At 43.7% G+C, this 26,234-nt stretch overlaps 1 protein-coding gene and 1 long non-coding RNA gene across 2 annotated transcripts in view; both read left to right on the top strand.

The window, feature by feature from the left end:
• LOC138976561 (E3 ubiquitin-protein ligase TRIM33-like) overlaps positions 1-26,234 on the top strand; it is a 123,093-nt gene that overhangs the window by 52,630 nt on the left and 44,229 nt on the right. Inside the window, exons 3-5 of the mRNA XM_070349406.1 lie at positions 9,966-10,109; positions 11,271-11,429; positions 25,089-25,268. Coding sequence (XP_070205507.1) covers positions 9,966-10,109; positions 11,271-11,429; positions 25,089-25,268 — 483 coding nt within the window. The remainder of the gene's footprint in view (positions 1-9,965; positions 10,110-11,270; positions 11,430-25,088; positions 25,269-26,234) is intronic.
• LOC138977481 (uncharacterized) lies at positions 3,125-4,079 on the top strand. Its single transcript, XR_011459300.1, has 2 exons — positions 3,125-3,278; positions 3,854-4,079. It is a non-coding gene; the product is annotated as an uncharacterized lncRNA (long non-coding RNA).

Raw genomic sequence — 26,234 nt, 5'->3', positions numbered from 1 at the left:
ACTGGGTGGTGAGTCGTGCTGTGTGCGGGCGAGCGTTGTCCTGCTGGAATATGGCATCCTGGTCAGCCAGAAGAGGAAGGGCGTGTGGGCGCAGAATTTCCTCCACGTATCGCTGGGCAGTTATGCGCCCTTGGACGTGCACCAGGGTGCTCCTTCCAGCGGTATTGATCGCCCCCCACACCATGACGCCTCCACCACCATGAACGGGTGCCTCATCCACACAGTTGGGCGCGTAACGTTCGTTTACTCTCCGGTAGACCCTCCTCCGACCATCATGTCGCTGGAGCAGGAAGTAGGACTCGTCGCTGAACCACACGTGTCTCCAGTGATTCCGGACGGTCCAGCGAAGGTGCTGGTTGCCCCACTGCACTCGGTTCTGGCGATGGCGGCGGGTGAGGACAGCTCCTCTGTGAGGTCTGCGAGCTCTCAAACCAGCTTCATGCAGGCGGTTCCGCACGGTCTGGTCCGATAATCGGTGTGGCCCGGGGAGAGCCTGGACAGAAGATGAGGCCGACAGGAAACGATTCCGGAGGTGGTGGAGCCGTATGAAGCGGTCGTGAGCAGCAGTTGTCGCCCTTGGTCTTCCCGCTCGTGGCAAGTCAGCAACGGAGCCAGTGGCTTGAAACCTGACCCACAGTCTACTGATGGTGCTCTGGGACACGTGGAAGTGCCTGGCGATTGCACTTTGACTTTGGCCTGCTTGTAAACGACCCAATGCAATTTGGCGGTCTTCTCTGCTCAATCGGGCCATCTTTCGTCGCTGAATCGTCGTCTGATTTCTTTGTGGCGAACAATCCGCTTTTATGGGTTTTGGAAGACATGGTGAGAGCTCAATATTCCCCGAGTTTCACGAGATTACACTGAAGCATGACGAGTGGTCATGCCAAATGAGCAATTTTGACATTGTAACCACTGATAACGCATGCGTCACGTGCAGAGCTCACTTGTGGCAATGGACGAAAGGTCGACGACCAGATAAACATTTTCTGCAGTTTGGTGGATATCCTTGTAGCCATATAACTAAATTAACCAAATATTACAAGCTATGCGTTTCTTTTTTTGAACAGTATAGGTTCATAAATGTTCACGTGCGAGGAAGTTACAATCTTTACAGCAATGCGTATGTTCAAACCTCAACGAGGTCAAGGTAAAACGACTGTCGTTAAGTTATTCACTGAGTGTCCGACCTGTCTTGGTGTTGACGCTTTCGCTGTAAAACTGAAAATGCTTTCAAAAACTCAAAATGTTTGAAGTCAGTCCATTTTCTCTATTAACTGGATTGTGTCAGCTATATGATCGTGCATTCGTCTAGTTGCCGGACATTATGACTCAGCTGAAGGCTCACAGACATCCTTTGTGTGGCGTATCTCGGGCTCAAGTCGTCCTTAAAGAGTTGCCTGGTTCAAAAGCAGAAAAATTTAAAAGATATTTAACTGCTAACGATCCCGTTGTGCCACTGTATTTTTATATTGGAGAACGACAGGTCCAAGTGATTCACAGTAAATTAAGGTTAGGCATGACTGATTTAAACCAGCACCTAGTCGATAGGCATTTGAGTAATAATCCAGCGTGTGTCTGTGGCCACGCATCAGAAGACGTATAGTAAAACACTTTCTTTTAGATTGCCCTCAATATGATAGAGACCGAACCAGAACAATAAGTACTCTCCCCACTGATTATTAACAGCTATTGTGTGTGAGTGTGTGTGTGTGTGTGTGTGTGTGCGTGCGTGCATGCGTGCGCGTGTGTGTGAGTGCGCGCGTGTGTGTGTTCAGCTTCTATGTCCCTGTGTGTGTGTGTGTGTGTGTGTGTGTGTGTGTGTGTGTGTGTATGTGTGTGTGTGTGTGTGTGTGTGTGTGGGGCTGTATGTGTTCCTGTGTGTTTCTGTGTGACAGTATGTCTACGCGTACGCAGCGTGTGCATACATGTGACTATTTTATGCAATATGTCTAGGTCATCTTGGACAAAAGAGACGCTTATAACAGTTTTTACCTGTGGACTGGAGCAACAACCACTCCTCCAGAAGCTTTGACACTGCCATCTGACGCTTACAGATGGCCATCTGCCGTAGTCATCTATACCGATTCTGTGGACGTGAATGGCGGACAGACGGTAAGTCTGACAAGATCGTAATCAAAGGATGGGGACAGTGAAAAGTGTGTATTTACGGATGTGTGTGTGTGTGTGCGTGTGTGTGTGCGTGTGTGTGTGCGTGTGCGTGTGCGCGTGCGCGTGTGCGTGCGTGCGTGCGTGCGTGTGTGTGTGTGTGTGTGTGTGTGTGAAAGAGAGTGAGCGTGCGTGCGTGCGGGCTTGCGTGCGTGCGTGTGCGTGCGTGCGTGCGTGCTTGTATGTGGTGCTGGTTTTTGAAGCTGAAAAGAAGAATAGGTCATGATCAGTTTTATGAACACTTTGATAGAAAATTCGCTTTTATGAAGTACGCCTGATATTGCGAAATCCGTTTTGGTAAAGGGCCGTCACTATCTAAACCCGGACAAGCCACTGCCGGACAGTTCGTCCACTGTTAATGTGTGGTTCTGGAAATCAAAATAGGTTCATAAATGTTCACGTGCGAGGAAGTTACAATCGTCACAGCTATGCGTGTGTTCAAACCTAAACCAGAAATCTATGCCAACTCGTCAAGGTAACACGACTGTTGATAAGTTATTTACTGAGTCTGTCCGACCTGTCTTGGGGTTGACGCTTTCGCTGTAAAACTGAAAATGCTTTCAAAAACTCAAAATGTTTGAAGTCAGTCCATTTTCTCTATTAACTGGATTTTGTCAGCTATATGATCGTGCATTCTTCTAGTTGCCGGACATTATGACTCAGCTGAAGGCTCACAGACATCCTTTGTGTGGCGTCTCTCGGGCTCAAGTCGTCCCTAAAGAGTTGCCTGGTTCAAAAGCAGAAAAAGAAATAGAGACTTTCTCAACGTGCAAATGGACTGGAGAACAAAACCACATTCTGCACGACTGCCTTGGTTTTACCAGGAAAAAGTCCCGAAAGAGGAACATATTACTTAATCAAGAACAAAAAGAGCTCTCAGAAAACTCTGATATTGAAAACAGATAGAGTTACATTGGTGTGTGTCTTTTCAGCTTAAAAGCAAGGTTGGACAGAAGCTGGTCAACTTACCCGAGAAAAGCCGGGTGGGAGTGATGCTTGACAGAAAACGATCTCTTCATCTCTACATCAACGGTGACGACCAGGGTGAAGCCGCCCCTAGCCTGCCCGACCCCTGCTTTGCATTCTTTGACGTCGGTTGGCCTTACATGCAGGTGAATGTGTGGGTGACATAATTAGTTATCCTCTTTTCATGCAGTACTATATATCATTCCAATAGTGGTAGTAGACCTTCTAACTAATTGTTTGACAGTGTGATAATCAAATATCGTCCTTCCATTCATCCCTTTTATCATTCTAATAGTGGCAGTGACTCTTCGCGTTCAGTAATTTAATGTCAAAATTGTTACTTGTTCACCGAACATGAAACACGATATTCTGAGGAAAAGTCTTCCGAAGATCTAGAATTCCTTTCATAAATGCTCAAACATATTTCAGCAACGTGTTCATCATCCCGGACTTTCTGAATGATTGTTTTTCTGCAACAAGACACTAGCTGTTCACACAGTGCAATCCTACGCTGACTGAGTTTTAAAACATTATTACCATGCACACACAGTCCTGTTGAAAACATTATCACCATGCACACCTGTTGAAAACAAAAATGTGTAAAACTGAGATGATGAACTCTAGGTAAGTTTGAGGATTGCTTTCTTTGTCTCCTTCGTTCTTCTCATAAAACTCTCAATTCACTGGTTACGTCATGAAGTTTTCACTGCATTTGTTTCAGATTACTGCTTTACCTGTTCGACGCATACAGTGAAGACAGAGCAAACAAAGAGATTAAATCCAAAAACAAAGAGACTACCAAACTGAGAAAACAAGGGGACTGTTTCGCGGACATCGACTTCTTTCTAGCGTTCACCATTCATCACATGTTTGTTGATGTGATTGTTTTTCTGTGTTATTGTAAGTAGAATATCAGTCGTTAATGAAAACAAAGCTCCTGGTCTTTTCTTGATGGCTGTTTCTGAAAAGGTCTTTGATACCACTTGCTTGACTGTTGAAGACAAAGACAGCCTACAAGATTGTGTGTGTGTGTGTGTGTGTGTGTGTGTGTGTGTGTGTGTGTGTGTGTGTGTGTGTGTGTGTGTGTGTGTGTGTGTGTGTGTGTGTGTGTGTGTGTGTGGGTGGGTGGGTGGGTGGGTGGGTGGGTGGGTGTGTGTGTGATTTCATTACATTCTAAATCTATAACTTAAATTGTGACTAATGACACAATTCATGATTTACCCAATTTAATGATTTCTTGCTGATATTATCTCACTGAATAAACTAAGTACTGATAAAGTAAAAAGTGTACATACAATTTATACAGACAGAGACATGTAAATTCATCACAATCTTAGTATCCTTTTACTCGACACATAATTAATACAAAATGTGCTCAATGAAATCACACACACACACACACACACACACACACACACACACACACACACACACACACACACACACACACACACACACACACACACACATACAGTTTTCGCTTTTCATCATCACGCTGTCAAGTTTGATATATAATGTACGGGACAGAAGGCACTCTTGAAGTAAAATACATGTACAGGGTGGTCCAAAAAAATGTACACAGTTTTGCGTGCCTGTCATTTCTGCTACAGGGCTCCCACCTATTCTTTTTCACCTGGAATGTCTCACTCAAGCATGAAAGTTTAATAAGGCACAGTTTTTTTTCTTCTTTGCAACATCTTTTCTGGGCGTACTTCAATAGTTCATCACATTCTCAATCCAAGCACCTCGTCCCCAGATCTTTCTCCTCCAGATTTCTTCCTCTGGGGGTACTTGAAGGAAAGGGTTTACCACAACAATCCACAGACAATACAAGCGCTAAAGGAGAACATTCTTCGTGAAATCAGGAGGATTCCACTCGAGACCTTGGACAGAGTTATCAACAACTTCAATGTCCGTGTCGCAGCCGTAATCCAGAGACGAGGTACTTGGATTGAGAATGTGATGAACTATTGAACTACGCCCAGAAATGATGTTGCAAAGAAGAAAAAACTGTGCCTTACTAAACTTTCATGCTTGTATGAGACATTCCAGGTGAAAAGGAATAGGTGGGAGCCCTGTAGCAGAAATGACAGGCACGCAAAACTGTCTACATTTTTTTGGACCACCCTATATATCTATCGTCTGTTTACAGAATTAGGATTGAATCAGTTGTTAACATTTTATTGCAAATAAATGACAAGAAGGCAAATACTGCCAAGCCTGTATCAAACAAATCCAAGTTGAGCATGGTTGAACTCACTACAGAAGTCAGTCAGTGATAATTCAAACCGTCTCTGGCTATACTCACAACATTGTAGTTGCAGTCACAGTAAAGAGAGACTGCTGAAATGTCAGCATTCACAATTCACAACCGTTAAAACAGGATGAAAGGATTGAGGATTTAAAATGATAGTTGGTCATAGATTGGTGGTTGAACTACAGAAGCGATGTTAAGGCAGTCTGCATCTCAGGCCGTGTACGTGATGACACTGCCAACTGTTGTTAGCTGTGAGATAAACGGCGAGCATCGTGCAGGGATTGATTTCCTCTAGTTTTAAATCCAACTCACGTGCAAGTATGGTGCAGTTTGGGTGATTGCACTGGTATGGGAAAACCCGACAACTGTCATCATTCTTCTATTTATTTATATCTGAATAGATTACATTTTTCAATTCAACACGTTAGAAAGATATAACAATGACTAAGTGCATTAAATATGGCAATGGCAAATCCACGACAAAAAAGCTACTAATCATTCATTACGAACTTCGTAGTAAGTCTAATATTTTCAAAATCGGAAACAAGTCCCGATGCAATCAGGTGCAGTCATCGTTGTCTGTCTAAATGTTTTGTAATTTTCGATTATGTGAATGTATGGCTTTTAGTTGAAAACGGATTCTGTGAGTGAATCTTGTTAAAACTTAAAACGCACTTCGGAGGTTCTGCACTGACTTCAACACTTCATGTGAAACTGAATCGGGTCAGTGTTCCCAAAGGTTCGCCCGCACTGTAACGGAAAGATAAACTTTGACCCACATCACGTGATCACAGCATATTTTACGTCACACTCTTCAGTGCAATGGCTGCCGCTGTGCGAAGTTAGAACCAGTTTGTCGCATTCGTGTCTTTTAGAGTACACCATTCTTCCCAATTATCGCTTCTGGATCACTACCATAGATTTATCAACTCCGTTGTCGACTATTCCTTTCTATAACTGCGCTCTGAGGCTCAAGTTTGCCAGGTAGGCTATGTCACTATTGATTTAACGTTTAAGGAATTTCGGGTTTACCCTACTTTTGGTTCGCAAGTTTCTGTTCTCTTTAGACAACACCTGTGTGTGTGTGTGTGTGTGTGTGTGTGTGTGTGTGTGTGTGTGTGTGTTTGTGTGTGTGTGTGTGTTTGGATCGGTGTGTGTGTTTGGATCGGTGTGTGTGTGTGTGTGTGTGTGTGTGTGTGTGTGTTTGGATCGGTGTGTGTGTTTGGATCGGTGTGTGTGTGTGTGTGTGTGTGTGTGTGTGTGTGTGTGTGTGTGTGTGTGTGTAGGCTAGGTGTGATTTAGAGTTGTCATTCACTGGGTGAGGGCTGCGGGTTCAAGAAAAAAGCTTGCACAAGTCGTATGCGTATGCCACAACCGTCGTTAAAATGTTGTGTATAATCTTATCCATTCTTATAATTTTTATCTTATCGCTAGTGACCAGTACATAAATACTGTCTGTCGATACGTAGAAAATGTAATGCTGACAAAACGAAGGAATAATCGTAAGATTACAACATTAGGCCAGTACTATTTTCACAAGATCGTAGCGGGATTGTAGCCTGTTTGTCGATCATGTAGGCCAGTACTATTTTCACAAGATCGTAGCGGGATTGTAGCCTGTTTGTCGATCATGTAGGCCAGTACTATTTTCACAAGATCGTAGCGGGATTGTAGCCTGTTTGTCGATCATGTAGGCCAGTACTATTTTCACAAGATCGTAGCGGGATTGTAGCCTGTTTGTCGATCATGTAGGCCAGTACTATTTTCACAAGATCGTAGCGGGATTGTAGACTGTTTGTCGATCATGTAGGCCAGTACTATTTTCACAAGATCGTAGCGGGATTGTAGACTGTTTGTCGATCATGCAGTGCAGTTTTCACCTATCTTATTCACGCACCCCGTCCCCCAACGACCTGACCTCATTTATAGCAAATATAATGTGCAGCCATGTCCCGATATGGGTCACAGGGACCCGCGAGTACGTAGAATACACTTTGTTTACTTCAGCCCTCCATGCTAAATTTAGCCTGGAAATAATCTGAGAGCCTCTCTCGTGTGGCGTAACCGGTTTCTTGTATTGGTTTCAACAGTAGTTTATTTTTCATTCGTTTTACAAAGCTTGGTTCCTGGTGTAACCGACAGCGCAAGGGTATGGATTAGTTGAATAGGAAGAAAATAAAACAAACAAAATGAATGTAAAAAGCAGTACATGACTTGTGCAACACACAGGAGCTTGTATCAAAACACCGACCGATCATAGTATTCTACTCCTCTTTATCCTTACCGAACTATCACTATACCAGTAAATATATTAATACTACAGTAAGAATAAAGGGGCGATCGACCAGCTCTTTAATACAAGCCCCCACCCCACCGCACAACCCTCAAGAAAAAACAATGAAGGTACGTAATAAGGGGGTGGGGCGAAGTAAGGATTAAGTCAACATATTACTCCATGCCGTATCATGCCTGTGTGTCACAACTCGTATGAGGCATATCTCGGAGCATCGTGAACTGTCACTGCCCAGTTTACAGGGCGTGTAGGGTAGCAACCAGGGATCGTGTTTGATTCCGTACACTACAAGCGAGCGCAATGTCCGAAATAAGACAGTAAAGTGACTCCATCCATTTAATACTGCCCCTCCCCCCCCCACCCTTTATTTAAAGACCCTGCATCTCAGCTTCATTGTTCGAAACGTCTCTAAATTCCCCTTAACTAATTTTCAAAATCCTTCTTTTTAAAGATATGATTCTCTCAGATCTTTTTGACAATCTTTAAATGAGGACCACTGTCGCTATTTCAGATAACATCCATAGCCATCTACTAAACCATGGCGACAGCTGCCCCGTTGGTGCCAGAACCCGATGACATGGACTGCAGCGTGTGTCACGAGCAGTACGTGCAGCCCAAGCTGCTGCCCTGCGGACACCTGCTGTGTCACCACTGTCTGCTGTCCTGGCTGCAGTCTCAAGACCAGGCGCTGTGTCCGCTGTGCCGCTGCGCCATCGTGGACCCCAATGAGCGAGGCCAGAAGAGCTGGCAGGACGTCGCGGACGGTTTCCCCACAGACCTGGCCATGGCGGACCTGGTGGGGGCTCACCGTCTGCTCAAACAGTCGCACAGCTGTATTTGCGAGGAGGCCGCGGCCACGTGTCTGTGTCTGACGTGCGGGGACCTGTTCTGCGAGTCGTGCCGGAAGATACACCTGAAGCAGAAAATAGCCCGGAACCACGCGGTGGAGGACCTGACCTCCCTGACGGCGGACAAAGTGGCGGAAAGCCAGCACGCCGCATGCGCCGTCCACGCGGACAAGACCGCGGAGCTGTTCTGCCCGACACACGGCGAGAGCATCTGCCTCCTGTGCGCCACGTCCCGCCACCGCAGCTGCCCGGAGGTCAAGGACATAGAGGAGAAAGTCAAGGACGCGCTTGCCGTGCTGGCGGAGCTGGCGGTCACGCTGACCGAAGGGGAGGCCAGGCTGGACAAAGCCATCCAACAGCTGGACGACCACCTGGCGGAGACGGAGAAGCAGACCAAGAAGGCCGTTGCCGAGATCGAAGCCGTGTGTGCGCGCCTGGAGAAGTCGGTCCAGGACTGTCGTCATCGCCTGAACGAGCTGGCCCACAGCGCGTGCTCTGACGTCAAGGAGGCGGTGACGGAGACCAAGACGTGTCTGCAACAGCGACGCGGGAAGCTGACGTCACACAAACACGTGGTACAGCGCGTGCAGGAGGCCAAGAATCGCAACACTGTTAGCACCATGACGCCCGTGATGCAGACACGTGTTGGAAACCTCGACTGCAGCGTCATCTTGCCCTCAGGCGCCAAGGTCGTATCCAAGGTGACCGTCGTGATTGACGCAGAGGCCGTGACCCGTATTGAGAAAGAGCTGTCAGGACTAGGTCAGGCCAAAGTCATTTCTGCTGATTTGGATTTTGGACTTGTAAGTATCTTTTTCCCCATATCTGATTTTCTTAATGATCGCGCATTCTTTTCTGTGATGTTCATTCTTTTTTCAACCGATTAACCAAGTTAGTAAACAATGAAATATGAGGACAATAATTGATTTCTAGCCCTGAAAAATAAAGCGGTATCTCCGTGTTTAGTATCTACATTTATGTAATTTTGGACACATAAATCAGGTTTGTGAATTAAAAGTTTGTTGACCAAGGCACGATTTTGTCACCATGCCAAAACTCTTAGCCTGATATCATTGAACAGGATATGAACCCCTCACATGAACATAGGCGCTGTGACCGATACCTATCAGCCTGTGGGTTGCAGGAAGTTTTGCTGCCACTTTGCAACCCTCTGATTTTCACTCCTGAAATGATACGGTCGAAGTTTCTCAACTCCATTGAGAAATGTCAAATTCGCATACCAAAAATATTTATTTTAAAAATAAACACAATGTTGGTGAAGTGACACTTTATTGGAACTTTACTAACAGATTTACTCTTGAAACGAAACGAAAAATACTGAGATTTGACAACAAAACATAGTGCGGCACTGTTTGGAGGATTTACAAACAATTAATAATAATTTCAGTTTGATGTGTACACTGACTGATTGCAGGTGCCCGTTTTGTCTTTCCATGACAACCACGGTAAGAACATCGTGCTGAGCAACAACAAGCAGACGGCAGAGAGAAGGGGGCGTGGCTGGGATGGTGGTATCGTTGTCGCCTCTCAGCCTATGGTGACGAACATGTTGTACGAGGTTAGTCATTGAGCTCAATGTTCACTGTGACGCTATCAGTGTGTTTACAGCTGTAATCCCTTCAAGAAATATAACTCTTTCACATTGCCTAAATGTCATTCAGTTAAAGATCCTGTCCTCGTAGACTGTGCAACACTTATAAAGAATTTTGCTTCTTACTTCAAATAGCAATTTAGAGAATACTGAGCATTCTAAAGAACAGATTATTGTTGTTTTTGTGTAATGTATGAATGGTTTTAAGTTGTTCTAACAGGAGAAGCAGGTGGGGTGTGTGTGTGTGTGTGTGGGGGGGGGGAGGCGGTGCAGGAATCGAAGTGGCAGACGACCATTAACCGCCTTGGCTGCCAATAATGTAGCCTCTAGTTGAAGTCATTGTAAATGTGTAACTATGTACAACAAAAAACTAAAAGTATAGATGGACATTAAAGCTGCAAACATCTACTTTTATACAAAAGTCAGCACTTTGCACAGTATTAACTGTGATTAACCGGCACATAGCTCTGTACAGGACAAAGGTGATCAACAACAACGTTTACAACAAGGACTCACTTAAATACCCTGTGCCGTGATTATGCCTAGAACCAGAGACAATTGCCATTGGATTTTATGTTCATGTTGTGTGTGTGTGCCAAGTATGAGAGCATCCTACTATTTGAACATTAAGAAACGATCAATAGCGTTGCCTTGTTCTGTGTCGACACATTTTATATGTTGAACGTGATATAAGTTACGAACATAATTTATGAATAACAGTGTCCACACAGCCAAAAAAGTACCCAGGCCGTTGTATTATTTGGTAGGTGTAACAGTTTTAGTAAAAAAAAAGCTGCACTGCTTGCGTGTGTGTGTGTGTGTGTGTGTGTGTGTGTGTGTGTGTGTATTTGTGTGCGCGTGTGTGTGTGTGGGTGTGTCTCCGAGAGTGCATGCGGGCATGTGTGTGTGTGTGTGTGTGTGTGGGTGGGTTTGTGTGTGGGTGGGTTTGTGTGTGTGTAAGAGAGAGAGAGAGAGCGTGCAAGCATGCCTGTGTGTGTGTGTGTGTGTGTGTGTGTGTGTGTGTGTGTGTGTGTGTGTGTGTGTGGAAGGGTGTGTGTGTTGTTTGTGTGTTTGTCCACGCATACGCTGTATGTGCATGCATGTGACAATTTTACGCAATATGTCTAGGTCATCGTGGACAAAAGAGACGCTCTTTGGAGAGGTTGGATCTGGACTGGAGCAACAACCACTCCTCCAGACGCTCTGACACTGCCACCTCACGCAAATGGATGGCCATCTGCCGTGGTCATTAGTAACAATTCTGTGAACGTGAATGGCGGACACACGGTAAGTCAAAAAAGACCGGGAAGAAAGGGCGGGTACGGGGGAAAGGATGAAGGCTGTGTGTCCGATTCTGGCTTTGTGTATATGTTTGTGTGTCTGGGGGTGATGGTGGTCGCGGTGGTGGTAGTTTTGAAAGTTGAAAACAAAAGGTCATGACAAGTTTTATAAAATCTTTGATGGAAATTTAGCTAGTACAAAGTAGACCTGATTGCGTGTTTAAATCCCACAGGGTAAAAGGGCCATCACTACGGAGATTTAAGAAACGAAACGTTGGGACGTTTCGTTTTGAAGTTGTGGTAAACGTCATTATTTCGGGGGTCTCTCGCTGGAAAGGTGAAGGTCAACTGAAACGGAACGTGGAACGTCAAAACGCAGTCACGTTTTCCACCCCCAAAAAACGAACAATATTTCGTCAACTTTTGTGAGTATTTTTGCACACTAACAGTTTTATTTGTTGGCCATTTTATGCATTGCTAGATTCATCAACCCTTTCACAGTCTTTCAGCGCTGAGAATGTGTTCATTGGAGGTAGACAACTGTTGTGAACTGAAATATTTTGAAGGGTGCTGATCCTGGTACATTTATCCAACTTCATGGTGAGAAAGCAAATGGCGAAGCAGAAGTAGGTCATCGCATCGAATTTTTATTCTGGCTTCGTATGTGATCAGGTGCATGAATTGAAAAATGTGAAGCTCTTGTGCGTGCAATGCGAGTATGTCAATCCTTTATTGACTCGTGGAGTTGAAATTATGCCATGCCCAGTCAGCGGATCATATCCTGCCATGCCCGGCCTTTCATTCCGAAACGAAACGTGAATACATCTAAATCTTGTCTGCGGCCTATGCCGTCTCGTTACACGTTCCGTTTCGCGGGGTGACTCATTCACCAAACGAAACGAGCTGCAAAACGAAACGTGCTGTTTCTTAAATCTCGCTACTATCAACCTACTGCCGGACAGTTAGTCCTCTGTTTAATGTATGGTTCTGGAAATCAAAATAGGTTCATAAATGATCACGTGCGAGGAAGTTTCAATCTTCACAGAAATGCGTGTGTTCAAACCCCAACAAGGAATCTATCTCAACTCGTCAAGGTAACACGACTGTTCATAAGTTATTCACTGAGTCTGTCCGACCTGTCTTGGGGTTGACGCGTTCGCTGTAAAACTGAAAATGCTTTCAAAAACTCAACATGTTTGAAGTCAGTCCATTTTCTCTATTAACTGGATTGTGTCAGCTCTATGATCGTGCATTCTTCTAGTTGCCGGACATTATGACTCAGCTATATGATCGTGCATTCTTCTAGTTGCCGGACATTATGACTCAGCTATATGATCGTGCATTCTTCTAGTTGCCGGACATTATGACTCAGCTATATCATCGTGCATTCTTCTGTGTGTGGCGTCTCTCGGGCTCAAGTCGTCCCTAAAGAGTTGCCTGGTTCAAAAGCAGAAAAAGAAATAGAGACTTTCTCAACGTGCAAATGGACTGGAGAACAAAACCCCATTCTGCTCGACTGCCTTTGGTTTTACCAGGAAGAACAGAAAATGTTAACACAACAAAACTTTAAGACAACTCGAATATCCAATACGGATATAGTAGTATTGGTATGGCTCTTTCCAGCTTAAAACCAACGTTGGACAGAATCTGGCCAACTTACACGAGAAAAGCCGGGTGGGAGTGATGCTTGACAAGAAGCGATCTCTTCATCTCTACATCAACGTTGACGACCAGGGTGAAGCCGCCCCTAGCCTGCCCGACCCCTGCTTTGCATTCTTTGACCTATGTGGTCCTTACAGACAGGTGGGTTTGTCGAATGAATAATTAAGTATACTCTTTTCATTCAGCACTTTATCATTATAACAGTGCCCCTTATCGTTGCATTATAATTGATTGGATAGTTTAAAAAAGAAACAAAGAGAAACCGAAGATTCTGAGGAAAAGTCTTTAAAACGCTCGAAATATATGTCATCAATGCTGACAAATGTCTAAGCACCATGTGTATCATCCCAGACCTTCTAACTAATTGTTTGACAGTTTGATAATCAACCATCCTCCTTCCATGTAGCCTGTCGATCGTTCTGATAGTGGCAGTGACACTTCAGGTATATTTATGGCATCATTGTTACTTCTACACCGAACTTGAAACGTGATATTCTGAGGAAAAGTCTCTGGAAGACCTACAATTCCTTTCATAAAGTAATGCTCACAAATGTGTGAGCACCGTGTTTATCATCCCGGACTTTCTGAATGATTGTTTTTCTGCAACAAGACACTAGCTGTTCACACAGTGCAATCCTACGCTGACTGAGTTTTAAAACATTATTACCATGCACACACAGTCCTGTTGAAAACATTATTACCATGCACACACAGTCCTGTTGAAAACAAAAGTTTGTAAAACTGAGATAATGAACTCGAAGTAAGTGTGAACATTGCTTAATATTTCTCCTTAATTGTTCTCATAAAACTTGCACCTCAGTTTTTACGTCATGATCTTTTCATTGCCTTTGTTTCAGGTTACTGCTTTACCTGTTCGACACATACCGTGACGTCACCAGACCAAACAAAGAGACTGTTTCCATGGCAATGACTTTTTCTGGTGTTTACCATTCATGTCATTGGTGTTGATGTGATTGTTGTTTTTGTTGTTGTTGCTTGTGTGTTTTGTGTACAATAGAATAGTGTACGTGAATTGTATCAAAATGCCTGGCCTTTTCTTGATGGCTGTTTCTGAAAATGCCTTTGTCACTTGCCTGACTGTTAAAGACAAATACTTAAACTTTTGCTAGCTTGAAATATTTGCCCAAAGATGGATTGCAAAATGTGTGAAATATTAAGAAATCATAGCTGTTGAGGGTATTTTATTTTTCACTCAAGTAAGGTAAAGGAATGAGAGAAGACGATTTCCTTCTGTCCATGTCTGTGATTTCTTTGTGTCGAAATGTTTTCATTTTAGGCACATCAAAACACAAAGATGTCAGTGTAATATTTGTGAACAAAGGAGTGTTCCTCTCACAGTTTTCACAGTTGACCTTTTTGTATTGAGAGTAAATAATGTGTTTGTGTACTTATTGACACTCGTCAGTTACTCGGTTTATAGTTTGAATTATGAATGTTTATGAAATTGCAGTTGAATGTATGTGTGTGTGTGTGTGTGTGTGTGTGTGTGTGTGTGTGTGTGTGTGTGTGTGATTAGATTTCATTGAACACATTGTTTTTTAATTATTTGTGGAGTTAAAGGATACTAAGATTGTGATGAATTTACATGTCTCTGTCTGTATAAAGTGTATGTACACTTTTTACTTTATCAAGCCTTAGTTTATGAGTGAGATAATATCAGCAAGAAATCATTAAAATGGGGAAATCATGAATTGTGTCATTGGTCACAATTTAAGTTATAGATTTTAGATGTAATGTTTTTGCTTAATCAAGCCTTCGTTGAATCAGTTACATGATATCGGGAAGAAATGATTCAATTGATTGATGTAACGGGTCGCAGCTTTTGTCATAATAATGTGGAAACAATCATTTCTATTTCATTTTGAGATTTTGTGTCAGATTAAATCTTATGGGAAACGGGGTCACACGCTCTAGAATATTGTAATGCTGCCAACATGTTTAAAACATAGAAACAATACCCACATAATGGTTTCTACAACAACTCTTTTGTTGAACGTCTTTACATAACTACAGCCTATTGACATCACTATGCTTGCTAGTTCTCTATTAAACCGCAGGACTGCCGATGTTGAACGTCTTTACATAACTACAGCCTATTGACATCACTATGCTTGCTAGTTCTCTATAAAACCACAGGACTGCTGATGTTGAACGTCTTTACATAACTACAGCCTATTGACATCACTATGCTTGCTAGTTCTCTATAAAACCACAGGACTGCTGATGTTGAACGTCTTTACATAACTACAGCCTATTGACATCACTATGCTTGCTAGTTCTCTATAAAACCACAGGACTGCTGATGTTGAACGTCTTTACATAACTACAGCCTATTGACATCACTATGCTTGCTAGTTCTCTATAAAACCACAGGACTGCTGATGTTGAACGTCTTTACATAACTACAGCCTATTGACACCACTATGCTTGCTAGTTCTCTATAAAACCACAGGACTGCCGATGTTGAACGTCTTTACATAACTACAGCCTATTGACACCACTATGCTTGCCAGTTCTCCATAAAACCACAGGACTGCCGATGTAAATTATTCTGCTCCTAATCTAAGATCTAGCCAGGTTTTTGACATGTGATAAAAACATTTCTACATTAACGTATTCCAAACCTCCATAGCTCTGGGGTTTTCTGTGCCAACTGGGATTTGTTTGTGTTTGTATGTGTGTTTTATTTTTTTTAGTTTTTTTATGTCTTGTTTTTTTTTAACTAACACTAGTTTCCATCTGCAAAATGAACTATTTGGGAAACTCTAACTGCACAGTACAAAGTCAAGATGTTGAGTGTTGGTATGTGCCCAAGTGGAGGGTATGGTCTAGCCAAAGTTAAAACCTGGACCGGTGTGAGATAGCAAGCAGACTGTTTTCACGCCATGTAAACACCTGGACCGGTGTGAGATAGCGAGCAGACTGTTTTCACGCCATGTAAACACCTGGACCGGTGTGAGATAGCAAGCAGACTGTTTTCACGGGAAGGATTGTGTTTTCAACTCACGGTCTTTTTTCTTGACCCTCTGCACGGTGAGGGCTGGACGTTCAGCAGCATGTAAACTTGCTTACAATTAAACCTCGTTAATAAAGATGTCTTGTCTGCATGGTCTTGACATGTTATTTTACTCTCTCTCTCTCTCTCTCTCTCTCTCTCTCTCTCTCTCTCTATCTCTCTCTCTGTCCCTCTCTCCCTCTCTCTCTCCCTCTATCTCTCTCTCCCTCTCTCTCTCTCCCTCTCTCTCTCTCCCTCTCTCTCTCTTTCTCTCTCTCTCTCTCTTTCTTTCTTTCTTTCTTTCTCTCTCTCTCTGTCTCTCTCTCTCTCTTTCTCTTTCTCTCTCTTTCTCTTTTTTTCGTTCAGTCTTTCTTTCTTTCTCTCTCTCTCTGTCTCTCTCTCTCTCTCTCTCTCTCTCTCTCTCTCTCTCTCTTGAATACACACACACACACACACACACACACACACACACACACACACACACACACACACACACTAACACACACACACACACTCACACAGTTGTCGCTTTTCATTATCAAGTTTTCAAGTTTGATACACAATGTATGGAACAGCAAGGCACTGATGAGTTTCAATATTTATCGTCTGTTTACAGAATAATGATTGAATCAGTTTTAAACATTTCATTGTGACTGAATGACAACTTGAGGAGGCAAATACTGCCACATTTTTATCAAAAAGTGCTAGGAGTTAGTGCCAAATCGCATGGTTAACCCCAGCATTGAATGATAACTAGCGATCATTCAAACCGTATTTGGCTTCTCACAACATTGTAACTGAAGTCACAGTAAAGAGAGCAAGCGGGACCGAACAACCATACAACTCGTAGCCTGTTTAAATGTCAGTGTATTTTACTGATCCTAATTCCAAACCGACCAGTAGCCTTGAGAACAATGAGGATTTAAGACTATAGTTGTTCATACGTTATGTAGTTGGTTGAACTACAGAAACGATGTTAAGGCAGTTTGCATTTCAGGCCTTGTACGTGATGACACTGTAAACTCGTTCTTAACTGCACGAAAAGCATAGAGAGAGCCATCAAGTATTGATTTATTTAATCTATTTTTAAATCCAGGACGTGAAAGTATGGTGCAGTTTGGGTGATTGCGTTGGAAGGGGAAAACCCGAAAACAGTCATGAATCGTCTATTTTAACCTTCGCCCGACCGGGTTATCGACTTCCCACGGAAGACATCGTGAGTCCGTGCGGACCCATGCTTCTCAAAGAAGGAAACATATGCATACCCTTCCGTAGACCCATGCTTTCCAACGAAGCAAAAACGTGCATCCCCTTCCGTAAACGCCGTGGTTAAATTTCCGCGAGAAGTAATTAAATTAAATTATTAATTTAACTATTAGCCTACCGTGCGGACTAAAGCTTCTCAAAAAAGGAAAAACGTGAATACCCTTCTGTAGACGTCGTGGGGCCTTGTGGACCCACATTGCTATGTATTAATTTCGCTCTACGCGACTTGCTTATTAACTCCAAAATTAAACAGATCATAACAAACGATGTTTAGAGCCAATACCTGAAGGTTTGTGACTTCTCTCCCTAGTTTGTATGTAAGTTCCTTCAGTTTGAAAAACATGGGTCAGCACGGCCCCACGATGTCTTCCGTGTGTAGTCTAAATTTGACCTTTGTTTTTTTTAATTACTTCTCGCTGAAATGTAATGATCTTTTAGGATATAAGAGCGTTTTATGTGTCTGATGCATTCTTATATGCTCATTAAAAAAAAATCCAACTGGTTTAAGAGATATTTGCAATTAAACACCCTTCTGGGTCCACACGGACCCACGACGACCGGCGAAGGTTAAGAAATGTGATCATCTGAATCTATCAAAGATACTCTTATGACAAAGCACATTAATATGGCTATAACAAATTCATGACAAAAAAAAAGGTACACATGTCTACGACTGAAAGTATTGATTATGATCTTTGTAGTCGAGGTTTTTCAAGATCTGAAACAATTCCCGATTAAATCAGCTGACACACACTCTCTACATTATCCCTACATTATCCCTACATTATCCCTACATTATCTCTACATTATCGCTACATTATCTCTACATTATCCCTACATTATCTCTACATTATCCCTACATTATCCCTACATTATCCCTACATTATCTCTACATTATCCCAACATTATCCCAACATTATCCCAACATTATCTCTACATTATCCCTACATTATCCCTACATTATCCCTACATTATCCCTACATTATCCCTACATTATCCCTACATTATCTCTACATTATCCCTCATCCTTTTCCCCGTCCACCTGTGCTATTTACAGTGATCTGAATCATCATTTGGACGGAAACAGTGCTTGTGGCCAGAGTGACCGTTCGTCAGTGTGTGTGTGTGTGTGTGTGTGTGTGTGTGTGTGTGTGTGTGTGTGTGTGTGTGTATGTCTGTGTATGCGTGTGTGTATGTGTGTGTATGCGTGTGTGTATGTGTGTGTGTGTGTGTGTGTGTGGCTGGCTGTCTGGCTGTCTATCGGGTCTCCGTGGCTGGATTACATTTGTTATTTTGTGACTATTGCTTTGGCTCTCCACTGACCCATTGATTGAATCGTGTTGAAACTTGATACGCAGCTCGTAGTTTCAGCACTGACTTCAACACTTCATGTGCTAATCGGGTCATAGTGTTTTCAAAGGTTCGTCCGCACTGTACCGGAAAGATAAACGTTGAACCACATCACGTGATCACAGCATATCTTACGTCACACTCTTCAGTGCACTGGCTGCCGCTGTGCGAAGTTAGAACCAGTGTGGACAGTTTGCCACATTCGTGTCTTTTAGAGTGAATCATTCATCCAAATTATCGCTTCGGGATCTCTACCATAGATTTATCAACTACGTTGTCGACTATTCGTTTCTTCAACTTCGCTCTGAGGCTGAGACAAGTTGCGAGGTATGTCACTATTGATTCAACGTTCACGGAATTTCCGGGTTTACCCTACTTTCGGTTCGCAAGTTTCTGTTCTCTCTAGACCACACACACATTAATGCCTGTGATTGTGTGTGTGTGTGTGTGTGTGTGTCTGTGTGTGTGTGTGTGTGTGTGTGTGTGTAGTTTGTGTGGCTATCTGTCTTTTTGTGTGTCTATCTGTCTGTCTGTCTGCTGCAATATGTGTCTATGTGACACTTTACTTCACGATCTCTTGTGCTGTATTCTGTCTGAAGATCGGCAGCAAAATCTGTAGCTCGGTAGACAATTTGATGCTGGCCAAACGGGAAAAAGTGCTTCAACGTAAGGCTTGTACTCTTTTCGCAAGAACATTGTCGATTGAGCAGCGCAGTGTTCATCATTCTTATTCACGCACTCCACTCACAACGAGCTGACCCCATTTTGTAGAGCAAATAAAATATGCAGCAATGTCTCGATTTGGGTCACAGCGACCAGCGTGAATGTGACAACAACTTTGTTCAGTTCAGTGCTTCGTTCTACATTTAGCATGGGAAAGACTGTCTCTTTGTGGGAAGGCGGCGTAACCGGCGTCTTGTATTGGTTCGACAGTGGTTTATTTTTTATTCGTTTTACACAGCCATTACTACTGGTGTTACCGACAACGCGGCAAGGGTAGAGATACGGTAGACATGAGTGATACAAAATAAACAAATGTAGAAGGCAGTGCAGGACTTGTATCAAAACACCGGACGATCACGGTCTTCTACTCCTCTTTATCCCTCATGTAGTATTACGACACTAATTAGTCTGAAGTCTTGGCTTAATTTTGGCTATGATCCGGTTCAACAGCACCCCTTAACGGTAAACGTCGCAGGGCAACGCCTGTCGATGAATTGATTATCGATCCTTTCGCGTACAAAGTCGAATCTGCAAAGGTTCGAATATTTAGTTTAAAGTTAAACGGAGAAATATCACAGTGTGGGTAAAGGGGTGAGAGACTTTGGTTGACCAGCGCTTTGATACAAGCTCCTGTGGTGCAACAATACGACTGATACACTCCGTGAACGCAGAAATTCACGTGCCTGTCTTAACATTAGAATTGACTTATTCATGATATCAGCCTCACGAATCATTCTAGGCATGTTTAACTAACATTCTCTATCCGATAACATCCTGAGGTCAGTATATTGATACGAGTAAAACTAACCTTGAGAGCAAAATCTGTATTGGATAATAGTAATACACAAAATAGACAATAACCTTCAGCATAACAATTTTTTTTAAAGCTCCCCCCCCCCCCACCCCATCTTATCCACCAAGCCTAATATTATCCTATGCAACACCATGACTGCATGTGTTTCACACATCGCAATTCTTAGAGCATCATCAATATTCACTCACGAATGTACGGGGCCTGTAGGCTGACAAACTGAGTTCACGTACGATTCCTTTCTCTACGAGCGAGCCCCATGTCTGTATTAGAACAGTACAGTAAATCCAACTTTTAATAACGAAAGTTACGACCCTGCTTCTTTAGACTTCAGTTTCAAAACGTCTCTAAGTTCACCTCAATTTTCAAACCCCCTCTTTTTAAAGACCTGATTCTCTCAAGAGATTTTTGGTAATTTCAGAAAACACATATAACCATGGCGACCGCTGCCCCACCAGTGCCAGAACCCGATGACATGGACTGCAGCGTGTGTCACGAGCAGTACGTGCAGCCCAAGCTGCTGCCCTGCGGACACCTGCTGTGTCACCACTGTCTGCTGTCCTGGCTGCAGTCTCAAGACCAGGCGCTGTGTCCGCTGTGCCGCTGCGCCATCATGGACCCCGATGAGCGAGGCCAGAAGACCTTGCAGGATGTCGCGGACGGTTTTCCCACAGACCTGGCCATGGCGGACCTGGTGGGGGCTCACCGTCTGCTCAAACAGTCGCACAGCTGTATTTGCGAGGAGGCCGCGGCCACGTGTCTGTGTCTGACGTACGGGGACCTGTTCTGCGAGTCGTGCCGGAAGATACACCTGAAGCAGAAAATGGCCAGGAACCACATGGTGGAGGATCTGACCTCCCTGACGGCGGACAAAGTGGCGCGAAGCCAGCACACCGCTTGCGCCGTCCACGCGGACAGGACCACGGAGCTGTTCTGCCCGACACACGGCGAGAGCATCTGCTACCTGTGCTCCACGTCCCACCACCGCAACTGCCCGGAGGTCAAGGACATGGAAGTGAAGGTCAAGGACGCGCGTGCCGTGCTAGCGGAGCTGGCAGCCACGCTGACCGAAGGGGAGGCCAGGCTGGAAAAAGCCATCCAACAGCTGGACGCCCACCTGGCGGAGACGGAGAAGCAAACCAAGAAGGCCGTTGCCGAGATCGAAGCCGTGTGTGCGCGCCTGGAGAAGTCGGTCAAGGACTGTCGTCATCGCATGAACGAGCTGGCCCACAGCGCGTGCTCTGACGTCAAGGAGGCGGTGACGGAGACCAAGACGTGCCTTCTACAGCGACGCGGAAAGCTGACGTCACACAAACACGTGGTACAGCGCGTGCAGGAGGCCAAGAATCGCGACACTGTCAGCACCATGACGACCGTGATGCAGACACGTGTTGGAAACCTCGACTGCAGCGTCATCTTGCCCTCAGGCGCCAAGGTCGTATCCAAGGTGACCGTCGTGATTGACGCAGAGGCCGTGACCCGTATTGAGAAAGTACTGTCAGGACTAGGTCAGACCAAAGTCATGTCTGCTGATTTTGATTTTGTACTCGTAAGTATGTTGTGTGTTTGTTTGTTTTTAAGCATCTGATTTTCTTAATGAACGATCTGTGATTTATGTGCTTTTACTTCAGTTACCATTTAACCAAGTTAGTAAACAATAAACAATGAGTGTGCGTCCACTATGAACGAATATAACTGATGTCAAGTTGTGATATAAAAAGCAATTGCTCAATGCTTAGTGTATGTCTTGCTGTATTTGTTGACACAGAAATCAGGTTTGTGGATCGAAAGTTTGTTAGCCAACGAACTATTGTGTCACTATACCAAAACCAATGACCTGAAATCGGTGAATAGAATCTGACTGGGAGTTGGAGGAAGATTTACTGCCACTTGGCAACCAACTGATTTTCACTTCTGAAATCATACGGTCGACGTTTTTCAACTCCATGCATAGAAACGAAAACCATTTTCAAAATAAACACCACCTTAGTGGAACTGTACTACTCTTGAAACGAAACGAAGAATACTGAGATTTTACAACAAAATATAGTGCGGCACTGTTTGGAGGATTTACAAACAATTAATAATAATTTCAAAAATAGATACTTTCTAGACCGATCACTTGTATGTACACTGTATGAATTAACAGTTTCAGAGTGATTTACGTGAAATATGTTAACCATTTATAGACAGTTCAGTTTGATGTGTACACTGACTGATTGCAGGTGCCAGTTTTGTTTTTCCATGACAACCACGGTGAGAACATCGTGCTGAACAACAACAAGCAGACGGCACAGAGAAGAGGGTCTGCCTGGAATGGTGGTATCGTTGTCGCCTCTCAGCCTATGATGACGAACATGTTGTACGAGGTTAGTCATTGAGCTCAGTGTTCACTGTGACGTTATCAGTGTGTTTACAGCTGTAATCCCTTCAAAATGTATAGCTCTTTCGTGAATAAGAGTTGTGTTTTTACCATTGCCTGTTACCCGCAAATGTCATTCAGTTAAAGATCCTGTCCTCGTAGACTGTGCAACACTTATAAAGAATTTTGCTTCTTACTTCAAATAGCAATTTAGAGAATACTGAGCATTCTAAAGAACAGATTATCGTTGTTTTTGTATACTGTATGAATGGTTTTAAATTGATTGTGTGTGTTTGACGTGGGGAAGGAGGGCAGGGATCGAAGTGGCAGACGCCCATTAACCACATTGGGTGCAAATAGTTAAGGGTCTTGTTGAAATGATTGTTAAGTTTTAATTATATACAACGGAAAATAAATGTATAGATGGACATTGAAGCTGCATAAAGAAGAAGAAGAAGAAGAAGAAGAACTTTCTGCACTTTGCACAGTATTTGTGATTATACGAGTACATAACTTTCATAATAGCATCCTGAAGAAGACAGTTTGCCGAAATACGGAAAAAGAAAACTCTAACCTAGTTACTGATGTGTCCACTTTCGTTTAAGAGTACATAACGTTTTACAAGACAACGGTGACCAACAACAACTTTTACAAGAACGACTCTCTTATGCGCTGTGCTGTGATAAAGCACAGAACCAAAGACAGTTGCCAGTCGATTTGTTTCTTTCGTGTTTTGCCAAGCATGAGGGCATCCTTCCATGTGAACACAAATAAACAATCAACAGCGTTTCCTCGCTATGTGCTTCAAGGCATTTATTTTCTACATTAATTTAGCATGTTGACACGCATGTTAGTTACGAACATAATTTAACAAAAATATTTCCCTAATATGTGTGAGCGTGCCTGTGTGTGTGTGTGTGTGTGTGTGTGTGTGTGTGTGTGTGTGTGTGTGTGTGTGTGTGTGTGTGTGTGTGGTGTGTGTGTGGTGTGTGTATGTGTGTGTGTGTGTGTGTGTGTGTGTTAGTGTGTGCGTGCATTTTCCTAATATGTGTGAGCGTGCCTGTGTGTGTGTGTTTGTTTGTTTGTCCGTGTGGGTGTGGATGTGTGTGTGTGTGTGAATGTGTGTGCGTTTGTGAGTGTATTTATTTGCGTGTGTGCGTCTGTGTGTGTATATGTGTGCAAGTGAACCTGTGTGAGGGAGGGGTGTGCATGTGTGCCTGGGGTTCCCTGTGTTGGTTTGTCTATGCGTACGCCGCATGTGCCCGAATATGATGATTGTATGCAATATGTCTAGGTCATCTTGGACAGAAGAGACGCTTTCACTGGTCACTACATATGGACTGGAGCAACAACCACTCCTCCAGAAGCTCTGACACTGCCATCTCACGCTAGAAAGTGGCCATCTGCCGTAGTCATCAATAATATATCTGTGGACGTGAATGGCGGACAGAATGTAAGTCTGACAAGACCGTGATCAAGGGATAGGGACAGTGACAAGTGTGTATCAACGGATTCGGGTGTGTGTGTGTGTGTGTGTGTGTGTGTAGGTGCGTGCGTGCGTGCGTGTGTGTGTGTGTGTGTGTGTGTGAGTGAGTATGTGAGTGTGCGTGCGTGCGTGCGTGTGTGTGTTTGAGTGCGTGCGTGTGTGTGTGCATGCGTGCGTGCGCGCGTGTGAGTGTATCTGTATGTGGTGGTGGTTTTTGAAGCTGAGAAGAAGAAAAGGTCATGATAAGTTTTATGAAAACTTTGATAGAAAATTCGCTTTTATGAAGTACGCCTGAAATATTTGCGAAATCCGTCTGGGTAAAAGGGTCGTCACTATCAAAACCCGAACAAGCCACTGCCGGACAGTTTCTTCCACTGTTTGATGTGTGGTTTTGGAAATCAAAGTAGGTTCATAAATGTTCACGTGCGAAGAAATTACAATCTTCACAGCAATGCGTGTGTTCAAACCTCAATGAGGAATCTATCTCAACTCCTCAAGGTAAAACGACTGTCGTTAAGTTATTCACTGAGTCTGTCCGACCTGTCTTGGGGTTGACGCTTTCGCTGTAAAACTGAAAATGCTTTCAAAAACTCAAAATGTTTGAAGTCAGTCCATTTTCTCTATCAACTGGATTTTGTCAGCTATATGATCGTGCATTCTTCTAGTTGCCGGACATTATGACTCAGCTATATCATCGTGCATTCTTCTAGTTGCCGGACATTATGACTCAGCTGAAGGCTCTTGTGTGGCGTCTCTCGGGCTCAAGTCGTCCCTAAAGAGTTGCCTGGATCAAAAGCAGAAAAAGAAATAGAGACTTTCTCAACGTGCAAATGGACTGGAGAACAAAACCACATTCTGCACTACTGCCTTCGGTTTTACCAGTAAGAAGTCCCGAAAGAGGAACATATACCTTAATCAAGAACAAAAAGAGCTCTCAGACAACTCTGATTTTGAAAACAGATAGAGTTACATTGGTGTGGGTCTTTTCAGCTGGACACCAACGTTGGACAGAAGCTGTTGAACGTACCCGAGAAAAGCCGGGTGGGAGTGATGCTTGACAAGAAGCGATCTCTTCATCTCTACATCAACGGTGACGACCAGGGTGAAGCCGCCCCTAGCCTGCCCGACCCCTGCTTTGCTTTCTTTGACCTATGGGGTCCTTACAGACACGTGAGTTTGTCGAATGAATAATTAGATGTACTCTTTTCAGTCAGCACTTTATCATTATAGTAGTGGCCATATTGTTTCAGAATAATTGATGGCATAGTTTCTATAAACCAAACAGAAAAATTAAAACTCTGAGGAAAAGTCTTCAAAAAGCTCGAAATATCTGTCATCAATGCTGACAAATGTCTAAGCACCATGTGTATCATCCCCGACTGTCACGTGTCAATATATCACTTAAGGTGATTATGAAACGGTTAGTTACTACTAACTAACTAACCACACCACGATCCACTCTCGCAGTCATACAATTTAATAGAGACAACAAAAGTATAAGTTTCAGACGCCCGTTTATGTAAAAACTCGCCACCTCCCTCGAGACATTACTCAACATATGTTCTTTTACGTTCACAAAACGTAAAAAACTCGTGGTCACTGACAAAATGCCAGTTAGAATATAGAAAATTATAGTAACACGCTGATCCCGTGTAAAGATAAAAAAAAATACGACTGTTCTGCTCCAAAAGTGCTAGTTCATGCAGGTGTCACACACCCCACGTCGTCACTACTCGAATATAATCACAGATAGCATAAATGACCACGGTGGTCAACGGGGTGCATAAGACATGGTGCACTTAGCTTTCTTTGGCCACTGGGTGGACGGCCTGTAATTAGTCTTTTTAGCCTCCACAACTGCTCCGTCAAATGAAGTGCTGGTTAGCGTGGTGGCGAAGCAGGGAACTGTGGAGACATCAGGCGCCGCACCCAGTCGCTGGTTAGCTGGTTAGCCGGTTCGCTGGTTAGCTGATTAGCCGGTTCGCTGGTTAGCCGGTTTGCTGGTTATGTCCGGTCCCGGTTACCACGTCTGCAGCTAGCAGTGTCCCGCAAAAGGCAGCCAACAGAAGAAAGCAAGGCTGCAAACAGAAAGCATCGGTGCACTAAACATGTCAGCTACCCCTCACCCTCCACCTT

The sequence above is a fragment of the Littorina saxatilis genome, linkage group LG9 (genome assembly GCF_037325665.1).
Source record: "Littorina saxatilis isolate snail1 linkage group LG9, US_GU_Lsax_2.0, whole genome shotgun sequence".
In the NCBI taxonomy this organism is placed as follows: domain Eukaryota; kingdom Metazoa; phylum Mollusca; class Gastropoda; order Littorinimorpha; family Littorinidae; genus Littorina; species Littorina saxatilis.
Note: the sequence above shows the minus strand (reverse complement) of the source record. Positions and strands in the feature narration are given on the sequence as shown.